At 43.4% G+C, this 23,014-nt stretch overlaps 2 protein-coding genes and 1 long non-coding RNA gene across 14 annotated transcripts in view; 2 read left to right on the plus strand and 1 right to left on the minus strand.

Annotated features, from left to right (window-relative positions):
* The window catches only part of LOC309400527 (splicing factor U2AF 65 kDa subunit-like), a 56,300-nt gene extending 50,842 nt beyond the window's left edge, over positions 1-5,458 (plus strand). Inside the window, exon 12 of the mRNA XM_081969094.1 lies at positions 4,923-5,458. Within this exon, the coding sequence (XP_081825220.1) occupies positions 4,923-5,057 (135 nt within the window). The 3' untranslated portion in view covers positions 5,058-5,458. The remainder of the gene's footprint in view (positions 1-4,922) is intronic.
* On the minus strand, positions 5,279-18,805 carry LOC309400530. The gene is made up of 2 exons (XR_014176677.1): positions 18,693-18,805; positions 5,279-6,145 (listed from the first exon to the last, which is right to left on the minus strand). It is a non-coding gene; the product is annotated as an uncharacterized lncRNA (long non-coding RNA).
* The window catches only part of LOC309400524 (epsin-1-like), a 174,452-nt gene continuing 169,761 nt past the window's right edge, over positions 18,324-23,014 (plus strand). For 4 of the 12 annotated variants that reach the window (XM_081969080.1, XM_081969086.1, XM_081969085.1 and 1 more), the window contains exon 1: positions 18,927-19,598. The gene's annotated coding sequence lies outside the window, so the exon portion shown is untranslated. Of the gene's footprint in view, positions 18,402-18,924; positions 19,599-19,623; positions 20,250-23,014 lie in introns of those variants that run through there. The other 8 variants (XM_081969079.1, XM_081969077.1, XM_081969082.1 and 5 more) reach the window with 7 other exon arrangements.

A 23,014-nucleotide genomic window follows, 5' to 3' on the forward strand; every position in this document is an offset into this window, starting at 1 on the left:
AATGTTAATATAAATAACAGTGGGGATAGTGGACATCCTTGTCTTGTGCCTTTTTTTAATGTAAAAATTTTCTGTCACATTTCCATTCACAATCACTTTTGCTCTCTGGTTTGTGTAGATTGCCTTAATCATATTTATAATGTTTTCGCCAAACATTTCCATACATTTTAATTGTTGCACCATAAATTGCCAATTTACATTGTCAAATGCCTTCTGAGCATCTAAGAAGATCAATGCTAGTTGTTTTTCACATTGTACTTCATAGTACTCCAGTGTATCTAAAATGATTCTCACATTGTTTCAAATTTGCCTTTTAGGTAGAAACCCATTTTGGTCAGAGTGTATAAACTCACTCAGAAATCTTTTCAGTCTTTTCAGCTATTATTGAAGCAAATATTTTATAGTCTGCATTTAATAAAGATATTGGCCTATAGTTCTTTATTTGTGTTAGGTCTGAAACTTCTTTTGGAATTAAAGTGATATTAGCTTCCGTCCATGAGTGTGGTATCGTGGCTTCTAATAAAACTTCATTATATACCTCTAACATTGACCGGCTCAATGTATCTTGTAGATCAGGGGTGTCAAACTTAATTTCATTGAGGGATGCATCAGGGTTGTGTTTGACCTTGGGGGCCGGGGTGAGCGTGGCCAGGGGCATCACTTGTGTTGGGGGCGCCTGTGGCCAGAGTGCTGTGCCAGAGAAAACGGGCTCTCAAGCTCCGTTTTTGGCTGGGATACCTCCTGCAAACCTCTGCCAGCAAAAAAACAGAGCTCAGGAGGGCCACGTTTTTACTGGCAGAGGCATCGCGTGCCGGTCCTTTGCTATTTCCAGGGCTCCCCCATGGGCCAAATCTAAGCACCCTGTGGGCCAGATCTGGCCCCCGGGCCTTGAGTTTGACACCCCTGTTGTAGATCTTTAAATTTCTGCTGGTAGACCATCTGGACCTGGTGTTTTGTTATTCTTTTGTCTTTTGATCGCCTCTACTAATTCTACAATTGTTATTCTTTCATTCAACATATTCTTCACCATTTCCAACACTTTTGGTAAGGGTTTTTTTCATGCTCATATAACTTATAGAACGCCTGAATTATATATTTTTTCTTTTCCATTTGATAGTGTAATGTACCTTCCTCATCCTGCAGCTTACTTATCCATTTCTTCTCTTTCTCCTTCTTCAATTTATAGGCTAGCCATCTTCCATGTTTGTTAGTGTTTTAAAAAAAATGTTTTGCTCTTTTTATTTGTTGTGCCAATTCTTCTTTTTCCATTTAACTTGTGTTTAATCATCTCCATTTGGTTTTAGCTTCACCTTTTGTGATTCTTTTTGTAACTCTGCTTCAGGTCTTTTATATTCTTCTAAAATCTTTTGGTATTGTTTCTTTCTCTTATTTTTCCTCGCTATATAAGTTATAGCTAATCCCCTAATATATGCTTTCACTGTATCCCACACATTTTGTAATGAAGTCTCCCCTTTCCTGTTCTTTTTTTTAAAAAAATCCCATTTCTTTTTCCATCATCTGTAAAAATTCTTTATCTTTTAGTATAAATTGATTCAAAGTCCATCTTACTCTTATCTCTTGTCCCTTGCAACTAATTTTTATTGGATTATGATCAGCCCATAGATTTGTTTCTATTACTATCTCTTGCACACTTGTGCTTAATTCCAATGACATCCAGATCAATTCTATTCTAAACCAAGATTGATGTCTGTTAGAGTAAAATTTGTATTGTTTTTTTCCCTGGGTTCATTTCTCTCCATGTATCTTGTATACATAGTTCTTCTGTCATTTTTAAAAAGTTTCTGGGTAGAGGGTTTTTTTTTTGCTACTTTTATAATCATGTTTTGTGTCAACTATTGCATTAAAATCTCCTAAGAGACAAATATTTTCATATTCTGTTTCAAGTATCTTCTTATGGAGTTGTTTATAAAATTCTTCTTGTCCATTATTTGGCGCATAGATAGCAACTAAGAGTATTTGTTTTAGATTTAAGGTCACTTCCACCATCAAGATTCTCCCTTCTTCAGCTTTAAAATTTTGATTAGCACTTATTGTTTCTTTAATATATGACGCCACCCCTCTTCTCTTTTGTTGAAATAGCGAGGAGAATAATTTCTCCAGTTTAGGCTACTCTAATAATTTATGATGGTGTTTTTAAATATGTACTTCTTGTAGTGATATTATGTCTAATCTTAATCTTTGTAGTTTTGGAAATATTTTTTCTTTACATGGGGGAATTTAGTCCATTTATGTTGACTGACAACATATTTATTTCTTCTTGCATTGTTTCACTTGTATATAGGTCTTATGCTCCTGGTTGCTTTTATTTCTCTGTTCCTTTGCTCTTGTTCCTTCTCGCTCTGCTTGTTCTTTTTTCTCAGCTTCACTTTAATCTTGTGTACACTTTTCTTCTGTAGTTGACACTTCTTGTCCTTTATATTCTATTTCTCCCCTAGCTTCCTGTCCCTCTTCCATGTTAAAATGATGGTTATAAAATTCCGTTGCTTTGTCCAATGAGTCCAGTCTGTATGGTTTTTCATGCCAAGTAACTAGTATTCCCTCAGGTATCAGCCATCTGAAATTTACATTGTATTTAATCAACATTGCAGTCAAAATTTGGTATTGTTTCCGTAGATCTCTTACTCTCTTAGGGAACTGTTTCAAGACTACCAATTGTTTCCCCTTATGTTGTAATGGTTTGTCTCTTGCCTTATATATTTCATCTCATCGATTTTTTCACAAATCTCACGTGTACTTCTCTTGGAAGTTTGTGCCTACTCGTGTAATTTGTGTGTATTGTAAAAATTTCATCTCTCTCTGCCTCCATCTCCTGCCTATCCATCCCTAGCGCCTTTTACAACAATTCTTTCATTGTGTCAGCTAAGTCTTCCCCTTTCTCCTCTTCTATATTCTGAAATCTTAGATCGTGGGCTTCTTTTTCTGTTTCCAATATTATCACGGTGTTTTCTAGCTCTTTGTTTCCTTGTGTCAGTTTATAATTTATGTCATCAACTTTTTTCTCTGCTTGTTCTGATTTCTCCTCCATTTTCTGAATCCTTTGCTCATTTTTTGTTGTCATTTGATGAAAGTTCTCAAATTTTTCATCCATATTTTGAATTTTTTCTTTCATCACTCCCATATCATTTCTCACTTCTATATCTTTATCTCATTATGATTGTTTTGTCATGGCCTCCTGCAGTGACTGAAACATCGCCTGCATTTCCTTTTGGAATGTATTCGATTTTTCCAGCTGTAGCATGCTCTCTATTGACCTCTGATTGGATAGACTTGAGGAGGCTGATGATGGTGTAGAAGATGCCTTCTTCCCTATTTTAGTTAAATTTGAGCTGCTTGTCATCTCAACAGCTAATATTAATCCCATCTTTTATAAGCTAGCAGCAGGGACACCCACCAATCCTACTAACAGCCAAGGGCTAGCCAACCAAAGACTAACCACAAACTCTACCCCAACACTTCAATATCCCACGTATCAAATAAATAAAAGACCATATCATAAATCCAATTCCCTCAAATTCAATCAATCTTCAGTATCTCAGTCAGTTAAGTTCACAAGGCCTACTGTATCCCCAGTCTTTAGTATTCCAATAGTCCACAAGGTCAATCCACACAGGTCATTCTTTATAAAGAGGATCCAAGAATAAAAAGGGAAAGAAGAAAAATATTTATCCTTCGGAATATCTTTTATACTGTCTTCTCTTTCATCAATTAGTATTTGTAATCCACAAGGCCTGCTGTGTCCCCAGTCTTTAATACTCCAATGTTCCAAAAAGTCAGGCTAAACCCAAAATCATCTTCCCATGTTGTATAAATTTTTGTCTTTCCACTTTTTCCATCAGTCAGCCAAAAGTATTTATAATCCACAAAGATTTAGGAGGAGTTCTCTATAGCTGCCACCTATCTCACGTTTCCCACATTGACTTCCAGAACAAACTCTGTCTTCAATCTATTTCTAAACAACAGGTGCAGCAGTTCTCAAAACAAAGTATTTTCAGTCTCTTATCTAGCTTAGTCACTTCCGAAATATTTATTTTATATACTGTCTTTGGCCAGTAGGTGTCACCCTTACTTTCTTTTTCCCTTTCCACTGTTGAGTTTAAGAGTCAAGACAGGAAAAACTTTCCATTATAGCCAAAAGCGTAGGTTTCGATTTCGATTTATTTCAATTTTTATACCGCCCCCTCTCCCCAAAGGGACCCGGGGAAAATAACTCAGTAAAAATGCATATTATCCATATCCACCTCTTAGTTAGTACTTATCTTATTAAAATACTCAGTCCAGTCTTTCTCTTCCCATTTTAAAAATAATTTTTCCTTTGCTTCTCTTTCTATTCCAGCGGATGTGTAATTGGCTCAAAACTTTCACTCTCCGCTTTCCTTTGGAGGGGGAAAAACAATTCCCTTCCTCCTCTCTGGAGTCCCCCTTCTCAAAAGTACTTTTGGGGAACTTAATTCTGGGTAGAAATTAGGCAATCCTTACCCAGATCCAGTACACTGTTTCCCTTTCCGCTTCTCTTTGTGCTTTCTTCGTTCCGGCTGTCACAGCTCCAGTTCAGCCATTAATGGTCGTCATCTTCTCTGACTGAAGATTTCTCTGGATCGAGGAAAGTGGGCCGCCATCCACTTGCAAACTACGGAGGGCCCTTCCTATTTTCATCACCCCTACAAGGTGACTTTGGTCCCAAAGAGCCTCCTGGCAGGCAGAATTCGGTTGGGCTCTGCTGAGCTCTGGTCGCCACAATTGTCTCACTGCGATGTCAGCACGGATCTTCCTCACTTCAGTTTATTTTCCTAGTCACACACACATATATATATGATCTGGGCCAGATTTGAACCCTTTAATTGTCAATTTTAAAAAATGTAGCACTAATTATTTTCTCTTTTGTCCCCTCACTCTTCTTCTAGATATTTGTGGAGTTCACATCTGTCTTTGACTGTCAGAAGGCCATGCAAGGCCTCACTGGACGCAAATTTGCAAACCGGGTCGTTGTGACCAAGTACTGCGATCCTGACTCCTATCATCGCCGAGACTTCTGGTAGCCCAGCCCTTGAACCAGCCTTGAGGGGGTTTTGTGGAGGAAGGGGCAACTCGCTGGCCGGAGAGGCTCCTTTAGCAGCATAGCCTGTTTATATTTTATGGCCAAAATCTGTATCCCGCCCTTTCCATTTATCCCAGTTCCTTCCTTTTCTAAACCTACCATCAGCCCACCCACCCACACCCCTACTGGTTTCCCAATGATGGCTACTCTGTAGTAGAAATGTTGTCTTATCCCATATTTCCCTTCCCTCCTTTCTCTGTGATGCTTCAGATTTTTTGCTAAAAGGTATTTTGCTGTCAAAACAGTGTTCCTGTTTTTGTTGTGTTTTCCTTTCTTCTACGCTGTGTGTATAGACAACTATTTCTCTAGTGTTGTCTCTCATAATTAAACATTTTTCCCCAATTCCCTGGTGTCATTGGGGCAACTTCAATTTTCAATCCCTGATTGTAAACTAAGATGGTTTAACATGCTTTTCAAAGGGAAATTTATCAACAAAGATGCTAACAGTATCAAAACCTGTTCTGACCCCCTTCCTCCTCTGCCCACACAGAACACGCTCCGGAACAGTACAAGGTAACAAGGTTTATTGCACAAAAAAACAGAAGGTTCCGTGGCAGTAAACCACCAAGACAAAACTCACAAAAACAAAACACGAAAGCAGCTATCCAGCTTGCTAGAATTCCAGACTAGAACTTCTGGCATAAGTCCTCTGTTGACTGCTGCAAAGGGCGTATGCACAGTCAACCCTTTTATAACCTGGAGAGGAGCCTCCTGATCAGCAGCTGAGAGCTCTTATTGCCGATAATTACACCCACGCTCCTTGCGTCTATGGGCGCGGCGATAACGAGCGTCCAGGAACTCCCTGTTCAGTTCTGACTCACTGTCTCGTGACTCCTCCCCGCTGCTCCAAGGCATGGCATTGGGAGCCCCCCTCCTCTGGCTCCATGCCTCAGGCGCCTCCTGGTGGCCGACCAGCCTCTCCGATCCCTGCTCAGCGTCAGAACCCTGTCCAGGGTCCCCCACCTCCTCTTGAGCCGACTCATAGGACCCCTCACTCTCGGAGTCTGGTGGCAGCGGCAACGGCGCCTGCTGGGCCACAACAAAAACCTATCAATAATAATGGATTATTACAGTAGTAACGGTAATCCTTATGGTAATTTGTATCAGAATTTGTCCCTAAATGATGTAAAATGCAATGTCACTTGACTGCCACGTAGTTCTAGCACTTCTGTTACAGTGGTGGGTTAAAACCGGTGCCTGCCAGGAGCACCGGATACCGTTCCGTTCCAGTGCTCCAGAGGGTCTGCCCGTGCTCCTTACCGGTATTTGAGCTCGTCAGGGTTTACGCGCACACACACACCGCATACGTTCCCCTGCACGACGCTCCACCGAGCAGCTGGAGTGTTGTGGAGCGTCGCAGGCGGTAAGTACGCATGCACGCGTGTACGCCAGGCCCTGTTGAACCGTACCGGTTGCAATGGCGCAGGGGGGGTTGCGCGCAGGTGTGCCACACCCATAATGCAATGCACGACCCCAGCATCCCCCACATTTTTTGCATGCTTTTTTCGCTCTCCCCAGGTTCCAGAGGGCCTCCGGGAGGGTGTTTTCGCCCTCCCCAGGCTCCTATAAAGCCTCTGGAGCCTGGGGAGGGTGAAAAATGGCCTCAAAAAAAGGTTGAAGTCATCTGGCCAGCGCGCAAATGCACGCTGGCCAGCTGACAGGGCAACGGCTCGCGTGTCCTGACAAATGGCTGTGTGTGCCACCTGTGGCACGCGTGCCATAGGTTCGCCATCCCTGCCATAGGATGTTGCACAGGCATCAGTTCCATTGGTTTATAGTGCAGGAGGCTGAACGTTTGGTAACCTTGAGCTGAATGAAATGCCAGTATATGGTACTCTGGATCTATAAACTTTCCAAAAATTTTCATTCAACTCCTTTCCACAAAACTGTTTCTCCAGGAGGAGCTTCCTGGAGCATGGCGGTCTGCCTCTGAGCTCCATATGTTTGTGGGGCTCTTTTGATTGGGCCGGGTTGCTGCCGGTCCTTTTTTCCATCTCGAGGACCAGGGGATCCAGTAAACGACCACCCTGGCTTTTTCTAGGACCCAAGTCGGTCCCCCAGGGTGGTCTGGTAGCCGAGGAGAGCGGGTGGAGAATGACGATGTGAGAGCCGTGAGAAGAACGGGAGAATGGCGACCGCCGGCCTGTCGACCAGCTGACGGGGGAGACGCCTTATGAGAACGGAGGAGGCCCGTAAGATGGCTGGGAGACGGCTGGGACGGCTGGAAGATGATGGTTGGCATGCTCGGGGGCATGTTGGCACCGGCGGAGTCACAAGCCTATAGCTTGGGCTGCGAACGCGGAGCAACGGAGCGATGGCGCCGACGGCAGCTGGAGAAGGCGGCCGGAGACGCCGAGCTTGTGGTGATGGCGACGCGAACGGCAGTGGAGGCGAGACGCCGAGACATCGAGTGCCGAATCCCCAGCCTTCTGTTGATTCTTGCTGACTCTTGCGGACTGCCCAGGAGGCTGAGCGAAGGCCGAGCGGAATGCGAGGCGCTGGAGGCCGGCGGGGAGGTTAAAAGCCGGCCGGGGGCGTTGGAAGCTGGCGCTGGAAGCCAGCGGGAGCGGCGCTTAGGCTCGGAGCAGCTCGGAGCGGCGGCTGGGAGACGCCGAACATGCAGGGGTTTTATTGACTATCCACCCCTGCTTATCACCCTCAGACCATCTGCCTCTTGTTGCCCAACGCGGACCATCCACCAGCCCCATTTGAAGATCTGACCAGCCCTCCATTCCCCCACCAAGAATTGTGGTTTCTGACACCTGATAATTTACCACCCGCACCCAAGCCCTGGCCTGCTACACTGCACTGGACTCAAACATCTACAGCACCTAAAATGGACCCCAGGCCCTGCTTAAGCCATAATTGTCATATATCCGAGGTCAGACCTGCTTCTACTGCGGGAGTCCCCCCTCTCGCAGGTATGGCCCTCCGCCCTTTCGAGGGCCCACCTTGATGACGGATTTATCAATCTAGAGAGGTGGAGGAAGCGGAGACTCGGGGTTTTTAACAAAATTTTTATCTAAATGTCATTTAAATGTTTTAGGGGGTTCCAGGGTGGGGGAGGGGGCTAATCAGGCCAAGAAAGGGGTTAGTGCCAGACGGACAGGTGTGGTTAATAGGGGAGTGAGCGGAGTTGGGGAGGGGGGGGAGAAGAATGACATTCCATTAGAGGGTCTTCCCATCTTAACGGTCGTAGGGAGGGGTGGGTGCGTGGATAGACGAAGATTCTATAACCGGTTGGGTGACCGTGGTCGTTGGACACGACCGGTCATTTGTCCCAACCCCCGCACTCTAGGTGGCCAGGGTCTACAGAGCCAGGGCCTGAGGCTGATGTTGTGCAACGCGAGGTCCGTTGTCAATAAGGCCCCCCTCATTAATGATTTGATCTCGGAGGGGGTTCCGGACCTCGCAGGGATAACGGAGACCTGGTTGGGCCACGAGGGGGGTCTACCCCTTGTGGAAATGTGCCCACCAGGCTACCGTGCATTCCATCAGCCGCGGGCCCTGAGTAGGGGTGGTGGGGTAGCGGTGATTATAAGGGAGGGACTGGAGCCGGTTCACTGTGCCACAGATATCCGGGTGTGAGTCTCTGTGCGTGAGGTGGGGCCCAGGGAAACAGTTGGGCTTGCTGATTGTATACTTGGCTCCTCGCTATGCATCAGCGGCCCTGCCCGAGCTCCTCGAGATGATCGCAGAGATGGCGGTTGAGACCCCCAAACTATTGGTTATGGGGGATTTCAACCTGCCGTCGATAGGTGAATCATCCGAGGTAGCTCGGGAGTTCATGGCTTCCATGACAGCCATGGACCTGACCCAAATAATTCAGGGCCCCACACACGAGGGTGGCCACACTCTGGACCTTATTTTTGTCTCTGGCCAGTGGACGAGTGATCTGGGAATAGGGGAATTAGCCATTACGCCCCTGTCATGGTCAGATCACTCACTTCTCCGGCTCGACTTCCCTGGCGCTACCCCCCACCGCGGGGAGGCGGAACCAGAATGTCCTAGATGGTTCCGCCCCAGGCGCCTGATGGGACCGGATAGGGTTAGGAGCTTGGGCCACTTCCTGTAGCCCTGACCCGCTCCCGGATGGAGGACCTGGTGGCCGCATGGAATAGTGCGGCTGCCGGGGCCTTGGACCGGGTTGCGCCTTTGCGGCCTCTCCTGCGGCAGCGAGCCACCCTGGCCCCTTGGTTTACTGAGGAGCTAAGGGTGATGAAACGCCACAAGACACGCCTAGAAAGCAGATGGAGATCTTCACGCTCCGAATCGGACCGAACACAGGTAAGAGCCTATTTACGGACTTACCTTGTGGCATTAAGAGTGGCCAAACGTCGATACTGTGCCACTCTTATTGCGTCCGCAGATAACCGCTCTGCCGCCCTGTTTCGGGTGACCCGCTCCCTCCTTTCACAGAGGCCACGGGAAGCCCCTCTGCAGGGTAGAGCAGAGGAATTTGGGGAATATCTGCAGGACAAAATCGCTCAAATCCGGAGTGGATGGGTCCCCCTCAGTAGTCTAGAGGGGACGTCAGAGCCGAGTCTTGAGGGACCATTCTGGGAGGAGTTTGACTCTGTTGCCGCCGATGATATGGACAGGTTGCGTGGGCGACTGCGAGCCACTACATGTTTACTGGACCCGTGTCCCTCCTGGCTTATACTAGCACCCTGGGAGGTTACACGAGGCTGGCTCCAGGAGCTAGTGAACGCTTCATTGAGTGAGGGGTCCTTGCCGGCCGTCTTGAAAGAGGCGGTGGTGAGGCCCCTACTCAAGAAGCCTTCTCTGGATCCAACTGAGTTAGCTAATTATTGTCCCGTCTCCAACCTTCCCTTTCTTGCGAAGGTTGTAGAGAGTAGTGGCGCAACAGCTCCCACGCCACCTGGAGGAAATTGACTATCTAGACCCGCGCCAGTCCGGTTTCCGGCCCGGTCACAGCACGGAGACGGCCTTGGTCGCGTTGGTGGATGATCTCTGGAGGGCCAGGGATGGGGGTTGCTCCTCCATCCTGGTCCTATTAGACCTCTCAGCGGCTTTTGATACCATCGACCATGGCATCCTACTGCGCCGGCTGGAGGGGCTGGGAGTGAGGGGCACCGTTTTGCGGTGGTTCTCCTCCTACCTCTCCGACCGGACGCAATGCGTGCTGGCAGGGGAGCAGAGGTCGACCCTGAGGCCGCTCACTTGTGGGGTGCCACAGGGGTCGGTCCTCTCCCCTCTCCTGTTCAATATGTATATGAAGCTGCTGGGTGAAATCATTCGTGGTTTTGGGGTCGAGTACCATCTGTACGCTGATGACACTCAGCTGTACATCTCCACCCCGAACCACCCCAACGAGGCCGTCGAAGTGATGTCTCGGTGCCTGGAGGCCGTACGGGTCTGGATGGGAAGCAACAGACTCAAACTCAACCCCTCCAAGATGGAGTGGCTGTGGTTACCGGCACCCCGATTCAACCAGCTGATTCCATCACTGGCCATTGGGGGCGAACAACTGGCCCCCGTGGAGCGGGCACACAATTTGGGCGTCCTCCTGGATGCCCGGCTGTCGATGGATGACCATGTGACAGCCGTGGCTAGGGGGGCGTTCCACCAGGTTCGCCTGGTGCGCCAATTGCGTCCCCTATTGGATCGGGACGCCCTTCGCACAGTCACTCATGCGACGGTGACGTCCCGTCTGGACTGTTGCAATGCTCTCTACATGGGGCTTCCCTTGAGATGCACCCGAAGACTGCAGCTGGTCCAGAATGCGGCCGCGTGGGCAATTATGGGATGTACTAGGTACTCCCATGTAACACCTCTCCTGCGCGGGTTGCACTGGCTACCTGTGGTTTTTCGGGTGCGTTTCAAGGTGGTGACTATGATCTTCAAAGCGCTCCATGGCACAGGACCTAGTTATCTGTGGGAGCGCATCCTACCCCATACATCCCTGCGACCAATTCGCTCTCACAGAGAGGGGCTCCTCCGGGTGCCGTCCACCAGACAATGCCAGCGGGCGGCGCCCAGGAGTAGGTCCTTCTCTGTGATGGGCCCGACCCTATGGAATGACCTCCCCCCCGATATTAGAACAACTACCGATCTCCGCTCCTTCCGCAAGAAATTAAAGACCCACCTGTTCCATTTAGCCGGCCTGGCCTAACCGTAGTTTTAATTTCCAACACTTCTGGCCGGTATTTTAATCCCTGGGGATAGATGTTTTAGATTGCTTTTAATTTTTGTTTTAGAACAGTTTTATATTGTTTTGTTTTATGGGTATCCGATATTTTATTTTGTATGTGGTTTTTAGCTGTGTGTTGTACACCGCCCCGAGTCCCTTCGGGGAGAGGGAGCGGTTTATAAATGTAATAAATAAAAATAAATAAAAATCCTTAAGAGGTACAGGTGCATACTTAAGACTGGTCAATTCATGCTGAGAACTTTATCCTGAGGAATTGCTGAATAAGCCTTCCAACATTTCTATAGCAATACTTCACTGCCTAATATAACGGTGGCCCATATCAATCACTAGCAATAGAAATAATGAAATTAGCATGATCTCTTACATAATCTGTTCAGGTTGCAAGGATTAAACTACATTTGCTGCAGAATTTGTGGTTACTTTATTACTGAGTTCTGATTTATTTAGCAACACGTCACTATAGTTTGTATAAGGCTTTTCTAAAGCTTGCCTCAGCTAAAAGAAAATGAGCTTAGCTTGTTCACAAAACTTAAATAGGATAGTAAATTAAAGCTTATAATGCTCAGTGGAGCTTAGTAATGTGTTGGAATGTGTACAACTGCAGCATGACCCTTGAAAATTCTCAACAGGGACTGATGCAAATATTTGCAATTATTCTGCTTCCAAAATACCAAAGCTTAACATATGAAGTAACTAGTAACTAATATTAATAACTAACTAAAAACCCAGTTGACCTTTCTCAGTATTTGCAATTTTTTTAATGAATGAACTGCTGATATTAATCAGCGTGATGAAATGTGTGCTCATATTGATATTAGGAAACTTATTTTAAATTCACCTTAATGGGGAATTTCATGTTGCTATGATTATTTCAAACTGCCTTTACTGAGTTTAGGTTTACTTCTGTGAACATAGAAATGGGAAAACAGCAAAATAGCGTCCATAGCTTCTTGATTTTTTACTCTAACATCTGGTATTGCTATAAGGCAAGCTTCTTAGATCTGTTATTGAATAAACTTTATATAATGTAGAAAAGATGTGGAGACTCTAGAAAGAGTGCAGAGAAGAGCAACAAAGATGATTAGGGGACTGGAGACTAAAACATATGAAGAACGGTTGCAGGAACTGGGTATGTCTAGCTTAAGAGAAAGAAGGACTAGGGGAGACATGATAGCAGTGTTCCAATATCTCAGGGGTTGCCACAAAGAAGAGGGAGTCAAACTATTCTCCAAGGCACCTGAGGGTAGAACAAGAAGCAATGGGTGGAAACTAATCAAGGAGAGAAGCAACTTAGAACTGAGGATAAAATTCCTGACAGAACAATTAATCAGTGGAACAGCTTGCCTCCAGAAGTTGTGAATGCCCCAACACTGGAAGTCTTTAAGAAGATGTTGGATAGCCATCTGTCTGAAACGGTATAGGGTTTCCTGCCTAGGCAGGGGGTTGGACTAGAAGACCTCCAAGGTTCCTTCCAACTCTGCTATTGTATTGTATAATCATATGAATTTATTTTCTAACATGTATTACAAGTACAACCACAAATAGTATATTACTTTACTTTACTTACTTACTTTATTGGATTTCTAGACTGCCCCTCTCTCAAAAGAGACTCAGGGCGGTGTACAGTCGTATTAAAATAGTTAAACAGTAAATATACATGTTATAAGTATACAATAAATAAATTAAACATAGGACTGGAGGAGGTAGTAGAAGTTCCCTGTACAATTTAGTTAAGTTAGATTAAAAATTTATAAAAATTTTAAAAAGTTAAAAACATTAACCTTAAAAGCTCTCCCAAATAAAATATCCGCCAGGAGGTAAGAGTAAAACTATAAGTGGGCCAGGCCGGCTAGTCGGAACAGGTGAGTCTTAAGTTTTTGTCGGAAGGAGCGGAAGTCGGTAGTAGTTCTAATATCGGGTGGACGGCACCCGGAGGAGTCCCTCCCTGTGTGAGCGAATTGGTCGCAGGGATGTATGTGGTAGAATGCGATCCCGCAGGTAACTAGGCCCTGTGCCATGGAGCGCTTTGAAGATGGTGATCAACACCTTGAAACGCACCCGAAAAACCACAGGTAGCCAGTGCAGCTCGCGCAGGAAAGGTGTTATGTGGGAGTACCTAGTACTCCCCATGAGGGCCCGCGCGGCCGCATTCTGAACTAGCTGTAGTCTTCGGGTACATCTCAAGGGGAGCCCCATGTAGAGAGCATTGCAGTAGTCCAGACGAGACGTCACCAGTGCATGAGTGACGGTGCGTAAGGCATCCCGGTCCAATAGGGGGCGCAATTGGCGCACCAGGCGAACCTGGTGGAACGCCCCCCTTGCCACGGCTGCCACATGGTCATCCATCGACAGCCGGGCATCTAGGAGGACGCCCAAATTGCGCGCCCGTTCCACAGGGGGCAGTTGTTCGCCCCCTATGGCCAGTGATGGAATCAACTGGTTGAACCGAGGCGCCGGTAACCACAGCCACTCAGTCTTGGAGGGGTTAAGCTTGAGTCTGTTGTCCCCCATCCAGACCCGGATGGCTTCCAAGCACCGGGACATCATTTCGACAGCCTCGTTGGGGTGGAAATGTACAGCTGAGTGTCATCACAAGTGAGTGACCTCAGGGCCGACCTCTGCCCCCCTGCCAACACACATTGCGTCCGGTCGGAGAGGTAGGAGCTGAACCACCGCAAAACGGTGCCCCCACCTACAATTATTGTAGGTAATTGCTTAAAACTAGGAGTAGACTTGTATGGACAGATACTCTTATTCCAATTTTAAGGAGAAAACACACACGTTTTCTTGAACATAAGTTTCAAATAGGAAAGCTAGGCTAGTTGATCAGCTGAGAATTATAGGTGGGCAAATATGTTTCTTGCTGCAGAGTAACAAAGTAATGGGAAATGCTTACCTTTTAAGGGCTGTGACTGCTATAAAGTAATAGCACATTAAAGCTGTAAATATCTAAAGCAATGGAATTTTAACATGCATTTTCTTTTCTTAAATATATTTTATTACATTTTTTTTATTCTGCCATTTAAGAAGTTCAGAATAGGAAAAATGTCTTGCCAAATGTTATCCTTGCAGGGACAGCAGTATGAAACAGAATCAAGAGAAAAATCTAATCTTCTGAACTAATGTTAATCACTATGCCTAACAGATAGGTAGCCAGGATTAAAGCTGCAGTTGCTATAGCCCAGAAGCACAAAATTTATATGGCTTTTTAAAAGGTCAGTGACTTTAAAGAAATCCTAGGGACAAATAGGAGTCTCCCTTCCACAAACATGAATTACTGAAAAGGTTCTTCTCTTCGGCTGTGGTTTGGAATTTCTATCCAAGGGAAGCTTTATCTCTGCAGGTTTTCACAACACGCCTTGCCTGTTTTTTAAATATATATAATTTTTTTAAAAAATGAATAAACACAAACACCTTAAAATCATCTTCCATTACAAATTGTAGAAAGTGTCACTTGGTTACAAAGAACTTTTGTGCATCCCTTCCACAGTCATCACCTATGATTCATATCAAGTTATATATTTTACATAAAATATATTTATATATATTGCTATCATCATACCTCATCCTTCATATGACTATAGTTGTTTTAACGTCCTTTTATAACAAACATTCCAAAATTTAAAACAAAACCACATAATGGCATTCCCTTATCTATTTTCAATATCATCCAGCCACATATCTTTAAAACACATTCAAAATAAAAATTAATTATGTTTAATAACAAAAATTTTAGAGCTCTTTTCTTAATAATTGTTTACAATTTATATCCAATTTCCCTTTTATCATGTCAATACAAATATTTGTATCATCAGTCATTTATTTAACAATAGTTTGACTAAATTTAACTTACTTTTTCCCTTTTTTTCACCATTTAAAAATTATACCAAATTTCCTCTTATCAAACCAATACATATGTATACATTGTTATCATTATCAATTATTTATCTAACTTTATCCATTATCAGTACATTTTTAACATAATGCTCTAATTTTAACTAAATTTAACGTGTTTTATTATTAATTTTCATATCTCAACCTGTGTCTTTCCAGTAATAGTGTAGTCCTATTTCTTTTGCCATTTGTGGAATTAGTCTTCTGGTTATTTCCTTAATTGAATTTGTTTGGACTTCTCTTCGCAACTTGTTGCTTGTTACATATCTTGTAAAATCTCGAAACCCTCCATCAGCTTCTTTAATTAGCTTATCTTTGGTTATCAGTAGTGTTTTTGTCAAAATTTCTCTCCTTAAGTCCATCAAGTCTTCTCTTTTTTCTTCTTCTATACCTTGAAATCTGGAGTAAAGCACCTTTCCATCTATCTTCCCTTTCCTTGTTCCACTCTTTCCATCTCCAACCACACTCAGTTCACTGTCAGTATCTACAATTATCTTGCCTCTTTGTTCATTTTTCCCTTGGGTTTTTAGGACTCTAACCTCCACTTTTTCCATTTGCTGGATATCTTCAATTTTTCCATTGAATTTTACTGCATTACAATCTATATTTTCCAATCTCTTCTCAATTCTCTCTGTTGTTTCCAATAATTTTTGAATTCCAAACATAATCTGTTGTAATGTGGTTTCTTTTTGATGTCGTGCCATCCTTCCAATTAGTAAACACTGCCACTCTGGTTTAAAAACAAATCTTTGTTTTCACTTCTTTCCAGCTACGAACAAGCATCCAAAGAGCACCTGTGTAAACAACCCATGCTCTTCTTATTTCTTCTATAAACAAGCTGAAGCCTTTGAAGTGCAAGGTCAAAATGATCAAAGGGAAAAAAGAAAAAGCAATGTTTCCAGGTCTCAACCTCCAACCTCCAGGTGGCAGTGTAACTTCTTTTCCCTCTAAGATTCCTTTTATATCTTCTTTATGTTTCAGGCTTAGAAGAAACAAAATTCTTAAATGAAACAGAATAAAAAGAAAAGTTCCATCCCAACTAGTATTGTAGAAATAAAGGAAAATATTCAATCCATAGGTAAAAAAAGAAATAGAAGAAGAAAATCCGATACTTTCACTTTAAAAAGTAAAAAAATGTTTACAAAACTTCCATCCATAGAAAAAAATTTAAAAAAAAGATATCACACTGTCCAATAATGCTTAATTTCACTGCTTATTTCCTTTTCTTTACCAGTTTAATTTAACTTCAATCTTTTTTGGGCAGTCTTTTATAAAAATAAGATTTCCTCACCAGATGGACACACTTTCTCTTTCTGCTTTCCTCCCGTTGCGGAGCTGTCCCGACTTCAGCAGCTTGAGGCTGTGCTTATTGTTGCCAGCAAGAAGAGATTCTCTTGGATCAATCAGGGACTTTGCGGTGTCCCTGAGATCAGCAAGACGTATTCTTCCCTGTCACCGTCTCTTTGGGACGGTTTAGGTCCGAATGGACCGTCTAGCGGCAAAAGTGTCGACTGCAATCTCGGAGCTCCGAGATCGCACGTCATACCGTCGCGACGTCAGCTCCTTTCTCCAACACGCCTTGCTTTTTAACAAACCTTAGATGTATGATGATGTTCTGCCCCAGCCTTAGCAGAAGCAAGAAACAGACTCCTTGTCACAAAAAACCCCTCTTTATTTACCTCTTGTGAATTAATTGCATTCAACCACGAAAAAGTCCAGGCAATAGTCCTTCAAGGAGTTAACTGCAGTAACAGAACTTATCAGTTCCTTGTGATAATTACAAGGCTGTGAGCTCCCAGCTGAAAGGCTGAAAATTAAGTTCTGGCAAGCAGTCTTTGTGGCACAAAACACAATGAGCACAATCTCCAGAAATACGAACTGTTATCTCCTACGACAACCACTCCCCTTTCCTTCTATTTATTCCCCAGCCAGGGTGGGGTCATTCAGCATCCATGTGTGCTTTGCTTCCCCAATTGACTCCATGTCCTACGTTGTTCACCTTCTAACTGCTCTGTGCATATGTGCATCTGGAACAGGCCCCAGCTATTCTTCCTCCTCACTCATATCAGTCTCCAAAGGGAGCTGCCTCTCCGGTGGCTGGGAAATGTCAGATGGCCCTGACTCGATCTCTGTGTCCTACGCAGAGCATCCATCAGAGCCTTCCCCAGACTCCAGAACTGGCTCAAGTTCCTCCCCAACCTCCTCATCATCTGAGTCTGCCGTCAGCTCTGCTGGCGGGCCACAACAGATGTTGACATCTTCCTGACATCAGTATATATATATCCCTTTTCAGTGAATGTGTTTACTTTATTGTGGGTTTTTGTTACTTGTTAGGATTGTACCTTCAGTATTTGGCTGGAATGGGAGGAGGTGGCAATTTTGCTTGATCTTTTATTTGCTTTAGATTTCTCAGAAAATTAGTATTTTTAGATAGGGCCCTGAGCTTTTAACAAAATTTAACAAAAGCAGAGAATTCCATTGTATATTTTCTATGTATATATGCTTACAAGATCCTTTATAATCACTCTATACCAGGGCTGTCAAACTCCCAGCACACGGGCCGGATACATCACGTGCTAGCCACACCCCCACCCAGTTTAGCTAAGTGGGGGAAATACATCAACCGCCATGTGTTTGACACCCCTGCTCTATACCATTTTGTATGTGCCTAGTTTATAGAATTTCATACACCACAGCAAAACTTTTCTATTCAACTAGTGTTCTCCAGCTCCAATAAACATTTTTGTAGTCAATAAGACTACTGGATTTGGGGGTGGGGGTGTTGTATGCTACCACTTAACATGCTAAATGGGGTGACATGGGTTGGGTACAAACATGTTAACAATACACTGAATTTTCTTTACATTTAATGGAAAATTTGCTGAATCTGTAAGATAAAAATTAAAAAATTCAGAGTTATGATTTGGAGTAGTCTCTTGCGATGGGATTGTTATTCTTTTCCTCCCTCATGGATCCAGTCGCAAACTTACCTTTATATTAATATCGTGCAGGAAAATGCTAGTGCTGTTTCTTTAAAATTTAGAAGGTGATTTGGGATTGACAAATCACAGGCCACATTTCTGATTGGTGTTCCCCTGGGGTGGGGCTCGCCATTTGAGCAAGTAGATACCAGTGTTAATCGGAGGTTGGGAAGAAGTGCAGTACAACCACAGGAACAACTACGACTCTTATTGGAGGGTCGTCCTCCCATTACAAGTAGCTATGCTTTCTGACTTCTTGCAAATTCACACAATACCATCTCGTTTATTAAACATTTGGCAAGGTTTGCCGTGGAGGAAACTACTGAAATTAATGTTTTAGTGTTGGATTATTGTTTCGATTGTAATGAAGTAAAAGTTTTGCTATTTCTGAGATTGGGGGGGTGGGGGGTTAAAAATCACCACCACCACCCCAACCAGGATGCTTACATATGAAGAAATGAAAAAAACCTATGCGCAATTAAACGCCGTGTGAAACGTTTAATTTTTTTAAAAAAATCTATATTACCGGATTGGACCGTTTGCATTTTCTTCCCTCCGTTTGTGGTGTTTTTGTTTTTTGTTTTGGTCACAGTTCATTTTCGCTTAGCCCTATGATGCGGGAACTATCGGCCTCCCAACTTGGAGAAGGATGAGGGCGGAAATGGGCACCACCTGGAGGCGGAACTTGAGGCTTCCGCTTCCGATTCGCGCGGGCCGTCCTCCCGGCGCCGCTGCCGCCGCATCTACCCCGCGGGCTGAGGGGCGGAAAGCCTTCGGAAGGGCCATAGAGTCTTGGTGCGGTAGAGCGGCCCTCCCTGGGCCCAGATGTCTCTGCATTGCCTGGGAGTCGGGAGAGAGCTCAGGGCGTGTGTGTGTGTCTTCAGACAGGGCCGAGGTTTTCCACGGGGACGAAGGTTGAACTGTCTGCTCTCCCCCCCCCCCGCCTCCTCCATTCTGGCCCCCGGAGTCCAGCCTGTGACTTCTGACCCTGCGAAGCCTTTTCCCTGGAGAACTCGCCTCCCTGACTTCCTTGCCTTTGTGACCTTTGAACCCAGTCCGTGCTAGCTTCTCCCAAAAGCTCCCATTCTTTTCGGTTTCTCCTTCCCACCAAGGAGCAGGTCTCTTCCGAGGTCTGTTGCTCAGCTCCGCTCTCGACTTTCACCTGACGTTTCTGCTTTTTCGTCTCTCGGGAGACTGTTTGAAAACGAAGCTTGCTTACTCTCCTGGTCTGCCAAGATTCTCCCGGTTTTTAAAGGAGGGCACCGGCTATGCCCCCTGGCTGGGGGAAGTGGTGAGGCTGAAACCCTTACTAGGGACCCGGGGGAAGGGAGGAGGGCTCCAGTGGTGGTGGTGTGGCTGTTCACAAATCTGTTGGTGTGAGCCCCAACCTTTCTGCGGCCTAGAAGATCGAAATTTCCCTTACACAATCCAGGTAAGTAACTGCCATTGGTAGCTTAAGGTATGAACGAGCGAAGGGTGGAGGCTAGGAAAATGAATTGTTTTTATATAATGTGTGGACAGTGTGTCTCAACTCCATTTCCTGTTGGCTGGAGGTTCTTTCAGTTCTGAGAGCTGAGTCTGATCTCAGAAATTAACTCACAAAGACAGGTGTGTATGGGTGGGTTCCTAACCGGTTTACTACCGGTTCGCTGAGGAACCTCCTTGAGATTTCTAGAAGACAAGACACACTTTTTCTGCATTTTTTGGATTCTCAGCTGTTTCCAGGATGTAGAAATTATCCCATCAAGGCAGAAGAGTGAGCCACGATGGATGAGATGTGAAAAGAAAAGCAGTAAATAGGGGGCTGCCTTATTTTAATTTTTCCTACTCTGTTGCCTTCAAAATATGGTAGACTACAGCTCCCCTAGTGCCCAGTTCACACTGTCTTTCCCAACAGTTTACCTGCAAACATGGCTGTTTCATGTAGCTGTTATGAGTTATAGCTATGGTATTGCATCTGGATTTTTGTCCAACTCCCTTTTGAAGTTAAGCAAGCAAGCGAGCAAATTGCATGTCAGTACAAATCATTCTCTTTTGGATGTGATTCCCGTTAACTACATTGACATTTTCTCCAGTATGGGAGGTAGGTAAAGATTTCCTTCTCCATACTATAGGCAACGCTTTGCATTTTAAAAATGCACCTTAAGCATTTTAAAGAACATGCTTCCTCTTCTGGTTGCTTTTGTTTTCTGGATTAATAGAGTGGTTTGCTTTACCCTTTTTTTGTGCACAGGGAAAATGTTCCTGTCTTTAAACTATTGTAAAAAATAACCCTTACATGATTCTGTTACTTTCTAAGTAATTGGTTCCATCATCAACTGTTTACCATCAAGTCATCAAAAGAATATTTCCCCTTTATTTGTTGTCAATATTTATATCCAGAAATGTGGACCAAAACATTTTCCAGGGTATTTTTTTTTCTATGAAAATGTTTCTCTTCAGGCAGCTTTTGTGAATTCAGAATAGTATATATTCTTAGGTGATTGTTTTTAAAAAATGAGAAGTGGGAATTTCATGGCTCCCTTTCTCTCTCATCAAATATAGTATCTTATTTATAGTAACAAAAGCAATAATTACAAATGTTGAGATAAAATGCTTATTGAACTCATACTCATTTGCATAGGAAAATGTTCCTGAAAACTCACATATTATTTGTATTAATTACTGTAGTGAATGTGTTTATTGCACAATTATGCATAAATTATTTGCATAATTCTTTCCTAAAAATGTTTAGAAAACATGTATGTTTGTATCCCAACTTTCATCAAAGGAATGAAAATCAAAGTTCCTTAACCAGCCAATGTTGAAGTGGATATCAGTGGATAATTGATTTACTGAAAACTGCCCATCAAGTTTGTAGTTGTAGAGAGGGAGAAGAAATTGAACGCACAAATATAGTGTATGGAGAGCAGAAGAGCCAATAATTGTTTTTTTTTTTTCCTTATGGGGAGTTGATGGTAAGATGAATTGATGTAAACATTTAATAATACAATATGATGTTGGCTACGTAATAGTATACATGTGATTATATGTTATGAAAATGAAAAATAAAAAACAATGAAAAAAAAGTTTGTAGTTGCATTTGGCTTTACCAGCTAAGTTTCATGGACAAATTATGTCATTTGATCTTTATACTGGATTTATATAATTCTCTTTCAAACCTGCTTTTGTTAGGGTAGGTTGAAAACAAATAAGGTGCTAGAGATCCAGATAAACACACACAACTTGAGATATTGTGTATTACACATTGTCGTATCTCTTTTCTACAATAAGTATCAGATTTTAGATAAAGTAAGATGATGAGAGTATTAGATTCTGCTTCCAATTACTCCTGTTGTGGAGTGGTATATCTCCAGCAAGATATAGTCCATTGGGCAAGAAAAGCAAATTTCTCCAAAAGAAAAAATGGATTTATAAGTACAAGAAACAGTGCTAGTTTTCATGCTACAGTACTTTTTATCCTAATCCTGCCTAGGACTATTTCAATCCAGCATAAAGCTGTTTCAAGTTGCATTTTATCTCCAAATATGCTATGTATATTCTTCATTTTTGGCAATTTGGTTAAGCTTTGGCAGAAGTGACTTGCTGTCTGCTGTAACACAGATAAAATGCATGGGGCTCCATCTGAAGAGTATTCTGAGGCGATGGTAATACATGTCTTTGAAGTCTTATATCCCTAACATTTATTGATTCTAGATATATCCCAATTTTCAGCTAAGATTAGCTGCTGAAGAGTTTTAAAGTTTGCCCAAACCTACCAAATCATCAAAAATTGTTGCAGTATGAGTTACCCTCTCTGTCGTTTGGCAAGGCAAGCAAGATACTACTCTAGAGAAGGAAAAGGAAAACTACAGATGGTAATTGTGGTGTTTGAAGGGGAAGTGGGCTGACTGTTTTTTTTTTAAATGCCAACCCACAGAAACAGCTGTTAATTGAAGGTGTATACAAATTTGATTTTTTTTCTGAAATGTTTGCTTAGGAAGTGGCACAAGGCTGACATTCTTTGTCAGAGGTCTGTGTTTGCATGTGTTTTCATTTTGTGGCTACCTTACAGCGAATTAGACCCTTGATCTGATTATACCTGTATTGCCTATTGTGACTGGTCAAAGACTGTCCATGGTCTCAGTCAGAAAGCAAAATAAATTAGCAGTAGTACCAACAAGAGTGTATCATGGCTGGAATAATTGCTGCATCAGTTGATGGTGATTTTTTTTTACGTTAAACAAATTTGGGTGGTGGTTTGGATTATAATTTCTGCAGTGGCCAGAAAAAAGCTTACGGTATTTACTTATTTATGGTACTGGTTTTGCTGAAACATGACTTATTTCCCCAAATCATTTCTAATGAAAATGCTAACTGGGAATTTTGTAAGAAGCCTAGAGATTTCTAGGCTGGTGGAGGAGCAATTTTGCTCTTTCCCAAAACTGTTGGAAGTTGAATTTGTTTTAGGTTTTGTTTCTTTAAAAAATTAACAATGTCTCAATGTGTTTTAAGTAGCTTTGTATTCCCAAGCAGGATGGAGAATAATATTCTTAAAATGGCCTTGCCATCTATTTATACCATCTTAACCTTAATAAATTAGAACTTTTCAAACATAAAAATTTAGAAAAGTGTGCCTGAAATCAATGGTCTCATTTATTTGAGCTCAGTGTCCTTGTTGCACATTAGGGCAGTGTGTCTCAATCTTCCTAATGCTGCGACCCTTCAATACAGTTCCTCATGTTGTGGTGACCCCCAACCATAAAATTATTTTATGTTTTCTGTATTTTTCCCAAATATATGTGTTTTCCGATGGTTTTAGGCGACCCCTGTGAAAGGGTCATAAGACCCCCAAAGGGGTCCCAACCC

Source organism: Natrix helvetica (genome assembly GCF_964273705.1).
Source record: "Natrix helvetica genome assembly, chromosome: W".
NCBI classification, from domain to species: Eukaryota; Metazoa; Chordata; class Lepidosauria; order Squamata; family Natricidae; genus Natrix; species Natrix helvetica.